The 20,708-nt window shown below is 66.7% G+C and overlaps 2 protein-coding genes across 5 annotated transcripts; both read right to left on the minus strand.

The window, feature by feature from the left end:
* Positions 1-385: 385 nt before the first annotated feature.
* MMP23B (matrix metallopeptidase 23B) lies at positions 386-3,549 on the minus strand. Its single transcript, XM_007980984.3, has 8 exons — positions 2,812-3,549; positions 2,274-2,404; positions 2,067-2,206; positions 1,832-1,999; positions 1,274-1,438; positions 1,087-1,197; positions 706-832; positions 386-589 (listed from the first exon to the last, which is right to left on the minus strand). Exons 1-8 carry the CDS (start codon positions 2,965-2,967, stop codon positions 415-417), a joined length of 1,173 nt encoding a protein of 390 aa, XP_007979175.1. The 5' UTR covers positions 2,968-3,549; the 3' UTR covers positions 386-414.
* A 1,018-nt stretch (positions 3,550-4,567) lies between these two features.
* MIB2 (MIB E3 ubiquitin protein ligase 2) lies at positions 4,568-19,412 on the minus strand. Of its 4 annotated transcripts, none has more exons than XM_007980979.3 (20): positions 19,224-19,412; positions 18,254-18,360; positions 11,197-11,465; positions 10,953-11,124; positions 10,081-10,187; positions 9,784-9,978; positions 9,545-9,687; positions 9,320-9,427; positions 8,168-8,272; positions 7,923-8,085; positions 7,715-7,848; positions 7,478-7,626; positions 7,222-7,378; positions 6,910-7,070; positions 6,689-6,815; positions 6,366-6,599; positions 5,857-6,035; positions 5,602-5,783; positions 5,468-5,533; positions 4,568-4,877 (listed from the first exon to the last, which is right to left on the minus strand). In XM_007980979.3, exons 1-20 carry the CDS (start codon positions 19,224-19,226, stop codon positions 4,639-4,641), a joined length of 3,000 nt encoding a protein of 999 aa, XP_007979170.3. In that variant the 5' UTR covers positions 19,227-19,412; the 3' UTR covers positions 4,568-4,638. The 4 variants fall into 4 exon arrangements, with proteins under 4 accessions (XP_007979170.3, XP_072864042.1, XP_072864040.1 ...); XM_073007941.1 differs by having other exon boundaries at positions 11,197-11,717; XM_073007940.1 differs by lacking the exon at positions 4,568-4,877 and adding an exon at positions 5,254-5,358 and having other exon boundaries at positions 11,197-11,717; positions 19,224-19,326.
* Positions 19,413-20,708: the final 1,296 nt, after the last annotated feature.

Here is a 20,708-nt window from a genome sequence, read left to right on the forward strand (position 1 = left end):
TCTGGCAAGGTGGTCCCCCACCCTGTGCCAATCCTCCCAGCCCCCACCCACATCCCCTTGCAGAAGATCCTGGAGACCCATCCCAGCCACCTCTTCTGGGAAGCTCCCCTTGCCTCCCTCCCCCATCTCTGAGCAAGCCCTAGACAGAACCCAGGCTTCCGGGGCTACCCCACGTGCTGTCCCCGGCACTGGGGCCTCCACTATCCCACTTTTCCAGGGGCCACCTTGGCAAAGCCTGTCCTGTCCTGTGCTGTATCTGTCGTCTGCTGTGCAGGAAAGCAGGGGGTGCCTGGCCCCAAGGACGCCCACCTCTTGGTGGACCAGGGGCTGGGGTGTCCACCTGCCCAGAATGCCCGCTGCTCTCCCAAGAATGAACGAGAGGACATCAGAGAGAAAGTGCTTTATCAGCCGGGCTCAGCCCCGCACACGGACTCGCCAGGAGTAGGTGGTCAGCACGCGCTGCTGGCGGCGCACCACGCAGGTGTAGGTGCCCTCATTGACGGCGTTGGCAATGATGCTCAGGTGTGCCTCACCCAGGGCCAGGTAGCCGGGGTAGGAGAACTCCAGGGGCTCCTGGTCCTTGTACCAGCTGCAGGGGGGCGGGGTGTCTCCTGCAGGCACAGCCTCCACCGGCTGCCTGCCCTGCACCCCTGCCCCAGGGCCCCAGGCTGCCCACCCTGAGGACCCGCCAGGGCGCCCACTTACTACACTTTTCCTTTCTTATGGAGAATCTTCTGGCCGCACCGGAAGGTCACGTTCCTGCCCTCAGGCACCAGCCTGGTTTTGGTCCTGGGGGGCGGTGGGGTGGTGGCCACCGTCGGGAAGGGGAATTCTGCTCCGGGTAGGGGAAGAGCCCCCTCAGCCCAGACCATAGCCAAGACCCAACCCCCACGCAGCCCCGTCCCGGCCCGTGGGAGCCCAGACCATAGCCAAGACCCAGCCCCAAAGCAGCCCTGTCCCGGCCCGTGGGAGCCCAGACCATAGCCAAGACCCAGCCCCCACGCAGCCCCGTCCCGGCCCGTGGGAGCCCAGACCATAGCCAAGACCCAGCTCCCACGCAGCCCTGTCCCGGCCCCTGGGCATCACCGTAGCAGAAGTCGCAGCTGCTGGGGCAGAGCCTCTTCATGAGGCGCCGGCGAGCGTCGCAGAAGCCCCTCCGTGCCCAGGACGCGCACACGAAAAGCCTGTCCAGGCATCCTGCCGGGAGCGTGGGGAGCACGGCCTGGCTCAGGACCGCCCGATCTCCGCCCTCCCGCCCGACAAAGGGACTCACCGTAGAGCCGGTGCAGCCCCCACAGCTCGTCCTGGGACAACGCCTTCCAGCCGCGCAGCGTGGCATTCAGGTGCATGAGCGCCCGGCCGTGTTGTGAGTGCATCAGGCCCAGCGCGTGGCCGATCTCGTGGGCCGCCACGTGCACCAGGTCCGTGAGCCACACGCCTGCGGGCCCCGGGGGTCAGCGCCTGGGAGCCCCGGGCCCAGCCCCGCCGCCCGTGGGCCAGCTCCCCGAGGCCCGGCACATCTGCTGGAGCGCAGCCGCGGAGCCGCCCTCCGCCGCAGCCACGGAAAGATAAGAATGTTCTGGGCCCAGGCGGTGAGCTCGGCCCCCAGGAATGCAGCTCCTGCTCCCGCTCCAGAGTCGCAGGGGGATGGGAAAGGGAGTTCAGGGCTGCCGGGACTGGGGGCTCCCACGGGCTCCCCTCCTTGCCTGCTCGACTCCAGTAGCAGCCACCACCCCGGAAGGTCCCTCCTGCCGTCTGCCCCAAAGCCCGACCGCGGCAGCCCACTGCGCTGCGGAGGAGAGGCCTCCAGGAGGCCAGCCTGGACGGTCACCTTTCTTCCAGCTGTAGCGCGTGGGGCCCAGCACCCAGTACTCGCTGTCGTCGAAGTGGATGCCGCCGTGCGGGGGGAAGAAGGCATGGGCCAGCTCCCCCGTGGGGCCATCGAAGCAGTGGTGCAGCGCGGAGACCAGGCAGTCCGTGTGGTTGATCGGGTAGAAGCCTGAGGGGAGCACAGGGCTGAGAGGCCAGGCGCGCACGGCCGGGCCGGGGCGGGGGCGGGCGCCCACCTATCCGGAGGTCGCTGGGCTGCTCGGGGGCCACCTCGCGGAAGCTGAAGGGGGACACGTCGCTCCACATGCGGAAGGCGGCAGCCAGGGCCCGCCGCGTCTCCCGCGGGCTCAGCAGGTTCCGAGGGAAGGAGAGGATCCTGCAGGGAGAGCGAGCTCAGCGGGGGCCGGCCGCGCCCCCTCCCCCAGGGCCAAGCCAGGGCGCACCTGTAGGTGAGGTTGAAGTGGTCCCAGCGCAGCCTGGCTGGAGTCAGCGTGTAGCGGCGTCTGCGGGGGGCCGGTGGGCCCGGGACCCGGGTTGGGGGGACCCCCGAGAGGCCCAGCGCAGCGGCGTCTCCCTTCAGGGAAGAAAGCGTGCGTGGGAGGCATCGGTGACGGTCCCCAGGGCCAAAAACTGCCTCGGAAAATGGACTGGAAGGAAACGGGGGTGGGGGTGCCCAGGGCTGGGAGCGGGCGTGGCGGGTCCTGTCTGCCTGTGGTTTCGGGTCTCCTAACCTGAGCGTCCTGTTGCACGTTCCTAGGAACGCGGCCCAGTGGAGGCGAAGGGGCTGAACAGCAGGGCGCGGCCTCCCACCCCTCCCAACAACTGGACACAGGGGCGTCCGACCCTCCGACCTCGGGACGCACATCTGGACCCTCAAACACCGCACACACCCCGCACACGTCCTGCGGGCCCCCAGACAGACCAGACCCACAGACGTGAGAACCCCCACCCCGACACCTGGCCTCCCCGCCCGCCGCTCACCTGCGCTGCGCTCCAGGCCGGCACCGCCGGGGCCCCCAGCCGGGCCAGCAGCACCAGCACGGGGAGGAGGCACAGGGCGACCAGCGCGGCTCCAAGCCAGCGGCGCTCGACGCCGGCCCCCGGGGCCTCCGAGGGGACACGGGCCCCGCGGCCCATGGCGGACTTGCTGTGGGGCTCAGGGCCGCATGGGGCAGCACGGCGCGGGGGCCCGGGCCGCAGAGCCGCCGGGGAGGATCTGGAGGGGAGGCAGTGGCTGGGCGGCTCGGGTTACAGCCCCGTGGGTGGGGGGGGAGACGGGGCGGGAGAGGGGGCAAGGCTGCCCCTGAAGGGAACCAGCTGGCCCGACCGTTGGCCGAGCTGCCTGCTGCCTCCAGCCGGGGGCATGGGGACCCGGGTCCCGTGGGCCAGGGGCAGAGGCCTGGGCATGGCCTGCTGGGCGGGGTCCTCGGAAGGGGGGAGCGAAGAGGGCCCCAGGCAACCCGGGAAGGGCAGCGCCAAGGCTCCCGCTTAGGAAAGGGCAGCCAGTGGGGTTCCCGAGCCGGCTGGGCAGTGGATGACCTGGTGGCTTTTTTCCCAAATGGAATCCCCGACAATCCCCTGAGCCCCACAGGAGCGGAGTCTCCATCCTGGCCCAGGAGGCTGAGCTGGGCCGCAGGGGACGCGCCGCCCGCCTGACAGTGTCCCCGAGAGCTGGGAGGGGACGGCAGGATGGGGACGTGGCAGTGAGTACGGGGTGGCGGAGGGGGAGGCGGGGAGGGGGTGCGTGGGTAGGGAAGGGCCACGGAGGGTGCCAGGTTGCGGGGCGGAGGGAGGGAACTTGTCGGGGTCTCCCAGGGAGCCGGGAAGGGGCGGGCTCTGGCTCGGGGGAACCCCGTGGGCGGCGGCGCGGAAGGTGGAGGGTGTGTGGCTCCTGAATCCCCGGCTAGGCCCCAGCAAAGGGGAGAGGGAAACGGGAGGGGGAACGGGAAGCGGAGCCAGGCGCCGGGCATAGAGGTCTGGACCGGTCCTGACTGGGGGCGGGGGCGGGGAGGTCGGAGGCCCAAAGGCTCGACGGGGCGGCCTGCGTCCAGACGCCAGCGGCTCGGGGCTGGGACCGAGACCCGGCACCGGCGTCCCGTGGGGCGGGAGTAGGGGATTGGGCAGAGGAGCAGGAGATTCCGAGCCAGACCGGCCTGTGTCCCGTCCCTCCCCGTTTTCCGCGCCGGCCTCGGGCCCAGGGTGACGGCAGCCCAGCCAACGGGGTCAGCGCCAAGCAGCTGGCGGCGGCCGCGGGCGGTTCTTGGAAAGCGCGAGCCGCTGGACCCGCCCGCGTATTTGCTTCGACACCGCCCCCCACCGGCTTGTCCCCCCCACCTGCGTGCGCCTAGTCCCTTCCCCAGGTCCCAGACCCTGCCTTGGACGCCCCCCAACTCCCTGCTGGGACGGGACCCCACAGCCCTGGGGAGCGTCGGGCCCCTTGGGTCAGAGCGCGAGCCCCCCCACGGCCGCCCCCAGGACGGAAGAGCGAAGGGGGCCCGGGGGCGAACACAGGAGCCCCCGCCCCGTCGGACCCGGGCCCGGGTGGCGGGAGGCGGCCATGCCCACGCCGGGAGGGTGTCCTGGCCCGGAGGCCGCAGTCTGGGCGGGAGTCTAGACGCAAGAGCCTGGGGCGGGCGGGGCGCACCCCACGGAAGGAGGGGCCCCCAGGCTCGCCCGCGTGTCCCGAGGGGAGGACCCCAGAGGCGCCCGGTCCCCCAGGCAGACAGCGGAGGCAACGTCCGAGAATCTTTTTATAAAACACAGGGCGGGGGCTCGCGAAGGCAGCTCGGGCGTGGCGGGCGGCGCGGCTCACACGAAGATCTGGATGCGGTCGCGGATGGGCTGGCGGCAGATCGGGCAGGCGCTGAGCGCGGAGCCGCAGGGGGCGCATGCGCCGTGGCCGCACTGGAACACGAGGCGGATGTGGCTGTCGATGCAGATGGGGCAAGTGATACGTTCCTCCATCTGCCGGTAGCGGCTCTGCAGCTCCTCCACCAGCTGGCGCGGCGGGCCGGGGGCGGGGGCGGCGCTCGCCACCTCAGAGCCGTCTGCGGGGTGAGGGACCGGTGTGAGCTGCGAGGCCGGCTGGGGGAATGGGGGAGCGGGGAGCTGCAGGCGGGCAACGGGGGGCGAGGCTGGGGGCGGGGTGTCACCTGGGACGGGGTGTGACCTGGAAAGGGAGTTGGTGGAGTGGGTGTGACTTGGAGGCAGAGCTGGGTCCCGGCTGCGGGCAGGATGTGAACCGTGGAGATCAGGCGTAAGGTGGTGTGGGGGCTGGAGTCACGGCCGCAGGTGGGGTGGGTGTGACCTGGGCGGGGTGTGATGGGGAGGCGGTGCTCTGGGTGGGCTGTGATCTGGGGTGGGGCTATGGAGAGTGTGATCTGGGAGGGGCCGTGAAATCCAGCGGGACTAGGGTGTGACCTGGGGAGGAGGGTGTTACCTTGAGGAGGGGTTATGGGCAGGGTGCGGTCTGCAGCAGGCCGTGACCTCTCGGGCCAGGGTGTGAGCCTTGGGAGGGCGGGGCGCTGCCTGGGGAAGGGCCATGGGCGGAAGTGTGGGAGGGGCGGGGGTGGGGGACGGGGACCCGCGGGCCACCAGCTGAGCAGGAGGCGTGTCGGGGGCGCCGAGCCTCACCCACCTGCGCGTAGCTTCTTGCTGACGGCCACCTGGCACCTGATGCACTTCTTCATTCTGCGCGCGCACTCTGCAGAGAAGAGCGCGGTTGGCTGGGGCCGGACTACCTGGGCGCACCCCCCGGGGCCCCCCACTCACCCTCGCACACGGTGCGGTGCTGGCACGGCGAGAACAGCACCAGCAGCGCCAGCTCGGAGCACACCAGGCACTCAGCAGCCTCGGGCCCCGGCGCGGCGCCCACGTGCAGGTTCGTCACGGTGTTGGGGGTCCCGAGCGCGTGCCTGGGACCTGGGGCCGCGCCCCCGCCCGCCTGTCGCTCCCTGCAGGGGGAGGCGGCGGCTTGAGAGGGGCCCGGAGGCCGCAGGACCCCCTCCCCACCATCCGCTGGCTCACCGGAAGCGCTGGGCGCAGCCTTGAAGGGCCTTGAGCACGCGGCCCTCGGCGGCCAGGTCCAGCGGGCTCCGGCCGCGGTGGTTGGTGTAGCTCACGTCGGCGCCCTCCAGCGCCAGGAAGCAGGCGACCGCCGCGCCCACCGTCAGCTCCGCGCTGCCGGGGAGGCCCGAGGCCTGTAGCTGGGCGGCAGGACAGACGCCAGTGAGGGCGGGCGCCGGGGCAGGCCCGAAGGAGGCGTCTCCTGGCACCCAGCAGCCCCAGCAGCCAGCGCCCCAGGTCTAAAATAGAAGGCAGGGGCACCTCTTCCGGAACCCAGGTGGGACAGGCAAGAGGGGCACCCTGCTGGGTGAACTCTAAGATCCTAAGCCCCACCTCTCCCCACCCCATGGGCACCACCCCTCTCCCAGGCTGCCTAGGGGTGCAGGCTGAAGGATCACATAGAACTTGGTTCCGTCTGCTCCACCCCCAGAGCGCCTGGCTCCCTGGGCCATCACTGGACACTTCCTCACCCTGGACATCAGCTGCAAGGGCCCTGGGTCCCCCCCGGCCCCATCAGCCACCAGGGGCAGCAGCTGATGACGCTGCAGCGCCACGTGCAGGGCTGTGTCCCCCTCCTCGTCCTCGGCGTTGACACTGCACCCAGCGTCCACCAGCAGTGGCACCAGCCCCACATGGGCCTGCTGCACGGCTAGATGCAGCGGGGACTGCAGCTTCCGGTTGCGCACATTCACGTCACAGCGGCCCTGGGGAGGGGTGGGCACGGGCTCAGACCAGGGACCCCAGTGGGCCTCCCGCTCCCTGGTCCTTGGGCAGGCCTGGGCTGTGCCCTCACCTCCCGGATGAGGATCTGGGCCACCTCACGGTGGTTGTTGAGGGCGGCCAGGTGGAGCGCCGTGAAGCCGTCCTCCTTCTTGGCGTCCACCAGCTGCCGTGCCCGAGCCAGAATCTTTCTCACAGCTCTGTGGGAGTAGGGAGGTTGGTCTGGGACCTGGGACTGTCCCTGGGCAGCACAGCAAGAGGCTGGCTGCAGCTGTGTGCCCGCTCCACACTCACAGCGCGTGGCCTTTGAGGGAGGCATGGTGCAGCAAGGTGAAACCCTGGCTGTTGGTGGCGGTGACATCGATGTTTGGCACCTCCGTGAGGACCTCGACGATGCCACTGGCGCCAGTGCCCGCCGAGATGGCGGAGTGCAGGGGCGTGTCCGAGTGGGCATCCTGCTGGGGCAGAGTCAGTGGTCACTTGGGGGTGACTTCTGCTTGGGTCAAGAGCCAGGGCATCCAGGGAGCAGCACTCATGGGCAGGGGGTACCCAGGGACCAGCGCTCACGGGCAGGCGGCACCGAGGCCAGGTGGAAGCAGAACTCACAGGCAGGTTGACGTCACAGCCATGCTCACACAGGGCCCGCACCACCTCCAGGAAGCCCCTCTGCACGGCCACGTGCAGCGCTGTGCTCTGGGTGCTGTTGATGGCATCTGCCCGGCACCCAGCACTCAGGAGCACCCTGCCGACCTCAGGCTGGTTCCTGACGGGAGAGGACGGGAGAGGGAGGGCGCCGTGCCCACTGGCTGGACACACAGGCTCAGCCCTGCCAGGCCCCTCCCGGGCCCCTCCCAGACCTCACCCCAGGGCCGCATAGTGCAGCGCCGTGTTGCCCTCATCGTCCGGCAGGTCCACGCCAGCCCTGGCTTGTAGCAGGAGCCGTACCAAGTCCACCTGACCCAGGTAGGCAGCCACTTGCAGAGCGGTCCTGCCTTGGTTCTTGGTGTCCACCTGCCAGGAGAGCCAGCAGGTGAGTCCCTGGCCTTCTGCCCCTCACCCTCAGAGTGGACGGTGTGGGAGGATGGGGGCGGGAGCTCGCCTGCTCTGGACGCCTCCGCAGCAGGTCCAGAGCCCGGGACATGTTACCCAGCGCCACCTCCACCACCAGCCTTCCCGGGTGCTCCGGGTCATTCTTCTGGGCCCGAAGCTTATCCAGGGCCACGCTCAGTGAGCCTGGAGGGGAGGGCTGAGGTTAGCAGTGGCCAGGGGCAGCCCCACCGCCCACGGCCGCCTGAGCTGTGCCGCACTTTTGTTCTCCCGGGCGCGCTCAGCCACGTCCAGGTTGGCATCCTCCTCGGGCCGGTAGGCCACCAGGCAGGAGGGGCTGAAGGTCCACCGCTGACCAGCGACTGCTACACGCAGGTTCCCGTCTCCAAACACTTTCACCACTTTCCCGACGCGGCCCAGGGCCTGCGGGGAGGGGAGGGGGTCACAGCAGGCTGCAGGTGTGGGGGGCAGCGGCCCTAGCGGCGGGGGCAGCAAGGGGACTCACGGGGGCCATGTCGTCCGTCCACTCGCCATGCCCAGCCTGCAGCCGCTTCACCGTGTCAAGGTCGCCGATGACCCGGACCACGTCGCCCACCCAGAAGGAGTGGTGCTGAGCAACAGAGAGGGGCGTGAGGGGCCCCCCAGCTGTGTGTGGCTGCCCAGGCTCATGGAGCACAGGAGGGCAACCCGCTAGCTCCACAAGACAGGCAGGCCCGACTCGGCCCCCGCCCCGGCCCCGAACTCGACCCCGACCCCAACCCTGACCCTAAGCACTGCCAGAGGCTCTGGCTGGACGAGAGCCCCAGGTGTCCAAGGCAGCCCTGGGTGTCCCCAGCCCCAGAGCCATGGGAGGAGTGTCCAGGCAGATAGAAGCCAGCTCTGGGCATGTGTGAAGCCGAGGTGGCCGGCCGTGGGGAGCTATACGCTGACCAGCAGCAGGCAGCATGGCCAGGGCCCCGTAAGCCAGTGTGGGGGTGGGGCCCCAGGACACTGGGGTGCAGGGCGGGCCCACTCTGCCCCACCTGAGCCCTCATATGCAGGGAACTCACTCTACAAGCCCATCTCATGACTCCCCTTGGCGCTTCCTCAAAGGTGCCTGGTATCCAGGACCCCAGATCCAGATTTGAGCTCTGACGCTTTGCCCTGGGCCTGCCCCTCCCAGGGCCATCCAAGCTGCCACCGCCACCACCTCCACCTCCAGCCCCTTCCCTGCCATCCTGCTTCCCAGGCAGCCCTCACTACCTCCCACACTACTAGGGTGGTGGGGCCGCCACCCTAGGCCACACGTGCACCTCCCTGTCCTAACCAGCCACCCCCATCGGCCCCCATACAGCACTAACCAGGACTATCTTAGCCCAGCTGCCTCCCTCCCGCCCATGAAGCTGTCCTGCCTTCCTGGTGTCCGGGAGCCGAGAGAGGCCCTAACCTGCCCATACCAGCCACGCCAGCTCCCAGAGACATACCCTCCTCTGGGTTCCTTCACACCCAACCCCCTCTTCTCCTTGACCCCACCCACCAGTCCCTACCCTTCCTTCAGGGCTGGGGACTCATGGGTACAGCTGGCACCCGAGTCCTGCCTGACCCCCCGAGGCCGAGTGGATACATGGAAGGGGTTACAGAAGCAAACAGATGGGGTGCAGCCCAGCCCCCCAGGCACCTTGGTGAGCGCCCCGGGGTGGAAGGTCCAGCGCGTCTCGTGGTTGAACTGCACGCGCACGTCCCCGCGGTCCGTGATGCGATGCACGGTGCCCGTCTGTCCGATAAACTGTGACGGGTCGTGGAGCTGTGGCTGGGTCGGGCTGGACGCTTGGGGAGGGAGGGGCTGGGGGTCCACAGGGCTGGGAGGGCAGGGCACACAGGGCTCCGCGGTGGGGTGGCTCACCTCCGCCATCCTGGGGTTCCAGCCGCCGTGGCCTTCCTGCATCTCCCGCAGGACGTCAGTGTCCAGCAGACATTTGACCTTGTCCCCGTGCTGGAAGGGCTGACCGTCAGCACTCACCCTGCGCTGCAGCTCGGCCGGCTTGCCTGGGGGAGGGTGGCAGGCCTCAGGCAGCAGTCCCTCCCCGCTGGGACTTCAGCCAGGGTAGGAGGGCTGATGGGGTCCGTGGGACAGCCTCATACCAAGCCTTGGGAGGTGGTCCTTGTAGTAGAAGCCGCCCGCTGCCTCGCCCACACACTTGAGGTCCACCTTGCCCTTGTGGCCCACACGGTACACATTCGTGGTACCATCAGCCCACGTCACGCTGGCCACGCTCCGGCCTGTCTCCACATCCCAGCCACGGATGTCCACCACACGGCCTGGTTTCCCTTCCCCTCCTGGGGAAAGAGTCCCCGCCAGCAGGCTAAGGCTGTGCCTTGAGGCTGAGCCATGAGCCAGCCACAGCCGGGCCCTGCCCTCTGCCCTCTCCCTCCACTCACCATCCTGTGAGCCCCACTCCCAGTCGGGGCCTCGCACCACCTTCGCTCCCTGGAAGATGCCCCTTAGTGGGATCCTCAGGAGGCCCTGGCGGGGACTCAGCGTGACACTGCAAGAGGGTTCACAAATAAAGCTCTCGGAAGAAAACTGCCATCTCTTCCCGTCCTGAGCCACTCGGGAGAGCCTGGGAATGGCCGACCCAGCAGGTCAGCACCCTCCACACACTGCGAGGAAATGCCCCTGGGCTCAGGGGCCTGGAGCGAACCTGCGGACCACGTTCCTCCAGGGACTTCCCTGATGCCGGGCTGGGAAGGCACCTGGGCCCACCCTTGGCAAGACCTCTGGGTGCGGTCGCTTTATGCCTGCTGCCTCCTGGTGAGCTGGGGCACAGCCAGGCCCAGAGGTGGGCTCAGCATGTGGTAAGGGAGGAATGAGGCCAACAGCACTCCCCAGTCGCCCACAGCTCCCTCCACATGCAGGGAGGGCCAGAGACAAGGGTGACATGCAGGGGATGGGGTGGCATCTCTGGCTGCCTTTGCCCCAAGCAGGCTAGATTCTCCCCCAGCTGACGCCCTTGGACCAGAGCACAGCAGCCCCCAAGGCAGCCCAGGGGCTGGCTCCAGGTGTGGACAGTCCTCTCGGAGGTCTCATGCCTCCCTGGGGGATGCTGGCTGCCTGACGGCCACTGCTGCCTGTAGAGCCACCCAGAGGCCACCCTCTGTGCCCCGCCCATGGCAACACCGCTTAAGGCCATTGCCCTGGAGAGACTTGCTCCATCTCCCTGGGAGTGGTTGGGAGCCTCCCCGAAGGCTGAGGCCCCCATGGCAAGGCCTGGGTATCCGCCGCACAGGAGCTGGTGCGGCCCGGGACTCACGGGCGTGAGTGGGCCGTCTCGTAGCGGTCGAAGGCGTGGGCAAGCTCGTGCTTGTTATGCATGTAGCACTGCGTGCAGAGGTCGTAGTCCAGGCACACACGGCACTTCCAGCGCATCCCCCGCAGCCCGTGCTTCTTGCAGCAGTCACAGATGATGTTGGGGTGCCGGACGCCTGGGGGTGGGGTGGGGTCAGAGGGGGGTTCCCGCCCCCGGGTCCTGCCCGTCCCGCCTGCCCTTGGCGCACCGATCTGGGCGTTGTCGTAGAGCAGCAGGTCGTGCGCGCCCTGGTAGCCGGCGCGGTAGTTGGTGCGTGTGCCCTGGTCCCACTGCACGACCACCGTGCGGTCGGGTGTCGAGGGGCTGCCGTGGCGGCCAAGCTCCACCACCGTGCCCACGCCGCCCTCGCCGCCGTCCTGCTGGCCCCACTTCCAGTCCACGCCGCGTACCACCCGCATGCCCACCTGCACGCCCGCCTGGGGGTCTGGGTCCATGGTGGGCGGGGCTGCTCGGGACCTGTGGGCAGAGGGGTCCATGGTGGGCGGGGCTGCTCGGGACCTGTGGGCAGAGGGGTCCATGGTGGGCGGGGCTGCTCGGGACCTGTGGGCAGAGGGGTCCATGGTGGGCGGGGCTGCTCGGGACCTGTGGGCGGAGGGGTCCATGGTGGGCGGGGCTGCTCGGGACCTGTGGGCGGAAGGGTCCATGGTGGGCGGGGCTGCTCGGGACCCTTGGGCGGAGGGGTCCATGGTGGGCGGGGCTGCTCGGGACCTGTGGGCAGAGGGTATTCTCAGGCCACCACGGGACACTCCCAGTCAGAGCAGGCTCCACAGGAGAGCAGAGGAGAGGCCCAAAGGGGCAGGTGGGCTGGTTCAAGCCCTGGGGCCCGAGGAGGCAGCAAGGAGGCCCACAGTCTGGCACCAGCGAGGCTGGTGGGGAAGGTGGGTGCCATGCCAGCCTGGCACGGGACCGGCAGGGTGGTCTGGGCCCAGGGAGCTTCGTGAAAGGTTCACAAATAAAGTTCTAGAAAGAAAACTGCCATCTCCTCCCGCAGCCAATTAATGAGCTGGACGCTGGACTTCACTAAAGAAAGAGCTGCCGTCCCCTAAGACACTCACATGGTTGGACGGGCAGCGGCATGTGAGCAGACACCGTGACATGCGTCCCTCAGAGGACTTGTGTCCACACACACACAGGGCGAGGAACTCCTGCGATCCACATGAAAACGTCAGACAACGCAACAGAAAAATGGCAAACACGACGCAGGCACCATACAAGACCAGCAGGCTTCGGCCAGCAAGGACCAGGAGGCATCTCTGTCCCCAGACACTGCTCCTGGGGGATGCCAGCTTTGGACCCTGCACGTCAGGGACAGTGCAGCGAGGCCAGACAGCACCACGGAGCCTTCTCTGGAAAAGTGGCCCTGGCCACGCCACGCACCCACAACAGAGGCCAGACACTTGAGCACAGGCAGGTCCCTGGGTCCTCAGTGGCCACGGGGTCCTGAAGTGGGGTTGAGTCCCAACCAAGCAGGGACCCACTCACCACAAAGAGCACAGGCCAGAGGTCACCAGCAGATGGAGGGAAGTAGCCCAGTGCAAATGCCATGCCAGGCGGCTCCGTTTACACAGAGGTGCAAATTCCAGGCTGCTGGAAGCAGGGACGGAGCCAGCCACAGGGCTTGAGGCCCAGGACTGCTAATCCCGAATCTGGGTGCTGACCCCCGAGAGCTCACTCTGCAGATGTGAGTCACCGTGGGCTGCCCTCTCCACCGTGCTGGGCTTCAGCACAGTCTCGTTAAGAAGAATGGATGTGAATGTTAAGAGGGCAGATCAGAAGGTAGAGGCTACAGCTGGCTGTGATGGCGTCACTGCACTCCAGCCTGGCGGGCAAAGCAAGACCCTGTCTGGGGGAGGGGAGGCCCCACTCACTTCTCATTAAACCACTAGGACCCCATGGCCGGGGAAGGGGGCAGCCCAGGAGCACTGCCTGAAGCAGAGGTGGGGGACACGGCAGTCCCAGGAGGCTGGAGGGACCCCTGAGGCTGGGTGGATGTGGCTGAGGATGGGAGGGGGCCCTGCCAACTCCAGGACACGGGCCAGCCTGGGACTCACATGTCAGCCTTCCACCTGGGCTGCACTGCAGCCCAGCACTTTGCATCTCAGGCCAGTTCAGGAGACACCCTGGCCCAGGGGAGGCTGCAGATGGGCAGTGAGGAGGGGCCACAGCAAAGCCCCCGACTCCTGCTCTGGCTCAGGGGCCTGAGCCCCACAGGTTGTCCCCCGAGCAAGGCCCGGTGAGGAGCCCAGCCCCACTCCAGAGACTGAGTCCAGCGCAAGGGCTCGCCTGCAGGGCTGGGCTCCTCACTGGGCCCCAGCTGGGTGTGAGCACAGGACTCCCTCTAATTCTCAGGGGCACAAACCTGGCCAGCTTGGCCTCTCCAGTTCTTTCTCCTCAACCTGCCCAGAACCCCCAGGGCTTCCACAGGACAGGGGGATGTTTTAAAAGCACAGCTCTCCCTGTCAGTGACGAAGAGGAGCCCCCACCCAGCAGCCAGGCTCTGCTTCTTCAGGGAAACCCCACGTGGCTTCATCTGTCCAGAGGCCTCACCTGTTGGGTGACACTGCCCCCCTCACCTGAGGCGAGATCCTGCCAAGATGTGCACCAAGGCCTGGGCCAGGGCAGGCTCCAGCACCAGGGGCTGCTTTTTCCTGTGGCACTAGTGAGCCCCAGACAAGGAGAGGGGTCCCATGGGCAGCTCCACAGCCATCAGGGAAGGCGGCTGGCTCTGCCCTCCCCACGGCCTTCTGCAGCCTCCTGGCTGGGCCTCTGCATGGTCAGCTTCCACAGGTGGCAGCCAGAGCGGCCCCACCTTGCCCTCAGAGGCCCCTTGGAGCCAGGAGCCCAGCCACCACCCAGGGTGACCCACAGGCCCTCCCCATGGGCCTCTGTGGCACTGTTCCCCTGGGCGGGGCCTCTGAGGGCAGCCCCCAGGTGGTGCACTGCCGCGTCCTATGTTTGGCCAGGACCCCACCAGCTGCAGCTTTGACTGAATGGCTGCATGAGTGAATGAAACATAAGAACCAGAGAGAATTTGTGCCAGGCTTCTGTGATAGCAGCAGCCCCCGTGTCCCGAGGACCCGCCCAGCAGAGGCCACTTCCAGCCATCCCAGCACTGACTACGCCTCACCCAGAGCATGTCCGGGGGACACAGTTCCACCGGCCAGCCCAGCTCCACGGCCCCACCCTGGTCATGACCCTTGACTCTCCAGATCCCTGCAGACCCCACGGGGGTTGTCTTGGAGGGAGGTCACCCCTCCTGCCCCAGCAGCTCCCCACTGCCTGCTCTGCCACCAGCTGGGGGCAGGCTCTGCAGGGTTCCTGCTCCCAGGATCCACACACTGTCCTCAGCTTTTGCCCATGGAGCACCCAAGAAGGGTGAGGTGTGGCCTGGGCTGAGCTCCCCCACTCCAGCCTCCTCTACACAGGGACCTTCCCCGCAGAATGGCACAGGCCGAGGAGGCCGACGCAGCAGGGGGGACGAGTGAGAGGGGTACTGCTCCTTAGGGGTGCGGGCCCCACCCCCTGCCAGGCCATCCACCTCCACCAGATCCACATGCAACCTCCTCCTTGCCAGGATCCCCCCAGAATTGGCCTCAGCTGGCATCACGCTAAGCCGGGGCCTCCTCCCTGCCAGACACCAACACTGAGCTGGAGCGAGACCCATCACAGGCAGCCGCAGAACCGACTGGAGGTCTTTGCTAGCAGGGGATACGCATCTGCCCAGCCCTGAGATGGGCCTGGCAACCGAGATGAAAGACTTGGGACCGCGAAAAAGTCAATGCCATGAGCCCACACTGTGATCCTTCTGCAGCATGGGGGCTGCCCTCTGTCTCTGCACCCAGACTCTCAGCCAGAGCCAGCCTAGCCCACAGTGATCCTTCTGCAGCAGGGACGCCCTGTCTCTGCGCCCAGACTCTCAGTCAGAGCCAGCTTAGCCCAGGCCAGCGGCCACACCTGCCCGACTCGCAGGCATGGACCCCAGCCATATGCCACTGGACCTTTCCAACAAGACAGGGGCAGAGTGCCCCATGCGTGAACCAGAGTGTCCTGTGCCCAGCCTTGCCCTTGGGGGGATAGGCAAAGGGCAGAGACGTCAGGGAGGTCACCAGCAGGGCCTCTGGGAATCAAGACCAAGCCTCGGTGGCCGCCACCTCACAGGCGCAGCGGGGTGGGGTGCCAAGGCCATTAGCCTGAGACAGGGTGGCCTGTGCCCCAGGCTGGCACCTGTCTGCAGCATGCCCAGTATTTTTAGCACAGCCAGGCAGCTCTCCAGCTCTGGCCCACAAACCCCCACCCTCCCAGAGGCTGTCCCTCATGGAAGCCCACCAGAGTTGGGCACAACTGCGCTGAACACGGGCAGGAATTCCTCCCCAGCCTCACTTCCTGTGCCTGGAACCAGCCTCCCACTTGCTGAGGGTTGCCCCAACAAGGGAGAGGAGCCCGGACAGGGGAGTTGGGTGCGCCTGCCCACTCCACGCCTCTCCCCGGGCGCTGGGATGTGAGCATACAGGGGCCTATAGCCCTGGCACCTGCTCATGGCCTCCCCTGCAGGGCCCCCACCCCAAGGGTCTGGGGTCTGTCCCGCTGCCAAGGCAGCCCCTTCTGTCCAGCGTGGCACTGCCCCGGCGTGGCCGCCTCATCTGAGCGGGGTCTCCAGCCATGCCTGCCTCGCGCAGACCCTTCTGTGGCGCCAGTGTGCAGACACACCACGTGCAGGCGGCTCCCAGGCTCAGGAGCTCAACATCCGGGACCCTCTGAAGAGGCCAGCAGCTTTTTAGGCTCTGCCGCCTTTCTCCTCAGCAACATCCTGCAGCCGCCTGCCTGTCTTCCTCACCACTGCCCAGGGAGAGCAGTCACCCAAGACCACCTGCCACTGGCCTTCCGGCCCCCGGCCCCAGGGCTCAGTACCTGCCTCCAAAGGACTCTCTAGGGGGTGTTTGTGGTAGGGGCAGGAGGCAAGAGTGAGACCCCCACAGGCAGGGAGGAGGAGCACCCCAGCCAGGACGCAGCACTTGTATCCCTCCATCTGGGAGGTCTCTCCTCAAAGGGGACAGAGTGTACCTGCTTAGGGGCCACCAGCGAGGGGCCTGCCCCATCCACACTGTTCATGAGAGTTGGGGGCTGTGGGGTCGCACAAACAGCCTGGCCATCTCAGAGGGAAGCTTGTGGACAAAAGGGCTCATCCCCTGGGCTTCCCTGACCATCTTGTCCTCCTGAGGCCATGGGACAGGCTCTGGGCCGGGACTGGGTCAAGCCGACCCCAAGGGCACTAGCTGCAGGCCCCATGGTCTGGGCAGGGGTGGGAGCAGGTGATGTGGGGCCAGCACTTGGCACACCCGCTGCAGACCTCAGGTGAGGATTTCCCGGAGGCGTGCAGGTGAGGAACACCAGATTAGGGGTAGGAGTGGGGTGGGCAGTCCTGGAGATCAAGCCCCCTAGGACAGATGTTCCCCCAAGGGCCCCTCACTCCCTCTGCCTCCACCCTGGACCTGCCCAGCACCCATCCCTTCCTGGAGAGCAGGAGGCCTCCGGGTTGCCCCCTCCTATTTTTCTGTTCTAAACCCACAAGGCTCCAGGTGCAGAGGAGGGGACCAATGAGCCCTAATCACCCTGATCACCTGCCCACAGCGGGTGAGCTCTGGGTCAGAGGCTGCTATGGAAAGTGCAAATGTCCAAGGCTGGCCCTGCCCTCATGCCAACCTGGCCAAGGTTTCCCAGAAAGACAAACCAGAGACAGCCACAGCCACAGCCCAGCACTGGTGGAGGGGCTCCAGGGAGCAGACCAGAGCTGCAGCCATGCAGCCCCTGGTGTACATGGTTGTGGCCACTCCTGCTCCTCCTCTTGTAAACATACAGCCCAGGCTTCCGCTTCAGGATGCTGCCTCACAATGGGTACCTTCATCTCAGTCAGAAATTTACCCAGAGAGTCACCAAATGTTTTTCCTTTGCTAGAAATGCTAGACTTTGCCATCTACCCAGAGTTCACAGGCTGTGCCCCTGGCTGGCATCTGAACCTCGCTGCAGGCAACTGCTCCCAATGTTTAAAATGACGAAGGCAGTCAGGGCGTGAAGACTCGGGCGACAGATGTGCTTTGCCAAATCGGAACTTACCTCAGAGCACACACCAGCCTCGAGGCGGCATCCCAGGTGTTTAATTGCTACTTCCTGGGTCACAGATTTCCTGTTGGAAGCTAAAGCCACTGGAGACACAACACAGCAAACCAGACGGGCAGCCAGCAAGCCAGGCTGGAGAAAACGGTTTATAAAGGCAGTTTCACACATTTAGCATTTACCATCTTAACCACACAAGCAGCCACCAGGTCTGTTCTACTGCTTCTTAGTTTCTCTTTTTCACAAGAAACTGCCAGCTCTCAGAGGGCAGGAGGATTTCCGAACCATCAATCAGGACAGTGTAGGAAAGACTTCCCTTATTGCAAGTATTTTATTGGATAAGCTTTGAAAGCCATAGAAACCAAATCCTATTTAGCGAGGAAGTTAGCAAATTGCCTTTATTCAGAAGAAGCAAGTTACACAGAACTGGGACTGGACATGAGGCTGCCCTCCTCCTTGCACCTCCAGCTGTGCCTAATGACACTGAAATGCCGCTGTGTGTGGCACGCCACGGGCCATGGAGTAGCTCCAGCTAATGCAGATGGACATCCCGGGTGCCCCAGGGAGATCAGGCCCACTGAGTGGGATGAAGCCCTGAGCCTGGCCAGCACGGAGACACCTGCTAGGGGAAAGCCCACGAGCGCTGTGGCCACCTCCAATCCTGCCCATCTGGGTGGAGATGCATAGGCACCCTGCAGGCTGGGGTGTCAACCCACTCACTGCCCAGGGCTGCCCTCGGCCAGGAGAGAGCCACATTCAGACACTTGTTGCATGTGAAGCAACAGGCCAGGGTGGAACCGGACAGAGGGGGCCTTCCGGGAAAGGCTAGGCTTGCCAGCGCTCCTGCGCTGCGGCCACTCTGCCCCAATGCTGCAGGTGCCTATCGGGGCCTGTCTGCGCTGCGGCCACTCTGCCCCAATCCTGCAGGTGCCTATCAGGGGCCTGTCTGGCACCTCTGCTTATTTCCTCCATGGGTTTCGAACCTAGAGGGGAGACGCGGGATTACTCACCACTTCCCTCCACTCACACGCATGTTCAGACACAAACACAGCCCCTCTGGCGTGGCTTCCACGGAGCCCCAAGGTGGGAGCGCCAAGTGCAAACTACCAGGCTGCGGACGGTCAAGAGCTCACCTGTCCGGCCGTCCAGTCGCCCGCCCGGCCGCCGTGAGGCTCTTGGGCTGCAGCCCTGATGCCTGGAGACTTTGGGACTGGCCTCTAGCCTCGCTGGGCTTCCAACCCTGTGGCCGAGGGGAGATGCCAAGATGCACAGTTAGCACTTCGGCCTGTGGCTCGGTCGCCTGTCTGCCCCCGGGGCTGCCCGCCGGCTCCAGGTCCACTCGGGCCCACGGCCGCGACACCCAGGGCCGCTGCCTGCCTGGATGGGCTCCCTGGGGTCTGGAGCGCGCAGGAGCCGCCAGCGCCGCGCCCGTAATTGCGTGCGCCCGGGGTCTGGCGGCCGCGGCTCGCAGACGTCAGGAGGCTCCGGGACGCGCACGGGCGCCGGCGCAGGGGAACAGGCGGGCCGGGGGCGGGCACGGCGGGCACCCCACCCGGAGCGCGCCCCGCCCGTCATTCGTGCCGAAGGCTCGCGGAGGCCGCCCGGCCCCGTACGCTGCCAGACCTTGCCAGGGCCGCGCAGTACCCGCCGACCCCAACTTGCCCGGACGTTTCCGTCCCGCCTGCTCCGCTCGGGGGCGCGGGGCTGCCGGCCAGTCCGTCTGTCAGTCTGTCCCGGCGTGCGAGGCCGCCCACCGGCCCCGACTGCTCAGAGGCTGCCAGGCCAGGCCAGAGCGACCGCCGCGCCCCGCAGCCCACCGGGCCCAGACGATGACCCCAGCGCCGACCCCAGCGCCGCGGGCCCCGGGTCGCGCAAGGCCTGCCGGGAGCTGGAGTCCCGCGCGGGCGGCCAGACCACAACTCCCAGAAGGCTCCGCGGCGGCGCTGCGCGCGCAGCCCCAGCCCATCGCGAGCGGACCCTGCCGGCCCGGTGCGGCTGGGCCAGCGGGAGCGGGACCGGGACGGCGCTCGCGTTCTGCCAGAGCGGAGCACGACTCGGGGACGGTGCGGAGGGCCAGGGGAGGAGATCCGCGCCCGCACGCACCATCAGCCGAGAGAACGGCCTGCATCGTGCCAGTGACCCAGCAGCGACTCGGGGACGGCCTCGGGCTCCCAGGCCCTCCCGGGCCACCGGGCACTGAGGACAGGGGCGGCTAGAAACTGTGGGACCCCGACAGCGGGAGCCCAGGGCCAGCCCCCGCCGGAGCGCCGTGGCCACGGCCACGCCCCCGCCGCGGGGATGGGCGGGGCAGGCGCCGGAAGTGCGTCAGCGCGGGAGGGTCGGCTTCGCCTGCCCTGCGTAGCGCTGCTGGGGGCCGAGCGGCTTAGCCTCTGGGCGCCTGCGCAATGGCGGTCCCGGAGACGCACTCGGTTGCCATAGAGACGGGGGCTCGGGACCGACGTCGCGCTCGCGGGCACTGGCGGGACTTGCCGCGCGGCAGCCACCTCTTTCCGACTCCACCAGAGTGGACCCGGTCCGGGCTTTTGAGTCACGCAGACCTGCACACAGCGAGAAACAGCAGTCCGGGCCCGTCCTCCCGCCCCCGGTTCTGCACCCTAGAGGCGGACGCTTGTTTCTCGCTTTCTCCTCAGAGAAGTCTCCGCCTTTCTAAACAATGCACTGCTACTTTCTCATTTCTTTTTTTTTTTGAGGCGGAGGCTCTCTCTATCTCCCAGGCTGGAGTGCAATCTCGCGATCTCGGCTCACTGCAACCTCCGCCTCCCGGGTTTAAATGATTCTTCTGCTTCAGCCTCCCGAGCAGCTGGGACTACAGGCTTGCGCCACCACGCACACCTAATTTTTGTATTTTTAGTCGAGACGGGGTTTCACCATGTTGGCCAGGCTGGTCTCGAACTCCTGAACTCGTGATCTGCCCGCCTAGGGCTCCCAACGTGCTGGGATCATAGACGTGAGCCACAGCCCCCGGCCTCACATTTCTTAATTGTAGACATTGCGTACTTCCAGGGAAGGTCCCTGAGAACCTGGCTGATCTTCCCCGCTGCACCCCTCACGTGGTCCTGTTAGCTCCCAAACTGTCAACCTGAAAGGAAACCCAGAGGCAGGCTCTCCAGGACAAGTGAGTTAATCTGGGCATCGCAGGGGGTTGCAGCCTAGGGTGTTCGTGCCATGACAGATCATAGGCCTATCCGAGGGGGCTGGGAGAAGGGGAAAATATAGATGAGCTCACAAAAGTCGTTTTGTAACAAAAACCACTGGCCGTGGGCGCTTGCTGCAGGAGTGGGCGTTAGCTCGTTGTTGGAGAGAGAGCCTTACCAGGCCCAAGTCCTAGTACAAGCTGCTTGTCTGGAATACTGCAGTCCCGAGGAATTTCCCTGCAGTGAGTCTGGTTACAGGCAAACGTGCAGGACGTGCGGGAGCGTGTTCTGAGGAGGCCTGCTGCAGGTATCCCCGCGTGAGAGCTCCCCCTTCGTGGCCTCTCCACTCCATTTGTTTAGGGATTGGTAGAAGTAGTTCCATTTTGGTACCTGCAACTGTCACAGCTGTCGTAATGAAACCAGGCTTATCCCT

This window comes from Chlorocebus sabaeus, chromosome 20 (genome assembly GCF_047675955.1).
Source record: "Chlorocebus sabaeus isolate Y175 chromosome 20, mChlSab1.0.hap1, whole genome shotgun sequence".
NCBI lineage: Eukaryota > Metazoa > Chordata > Mammalia > Primates > Cercopithecidae > Chlorocebus > Chlorocebus sabaeus.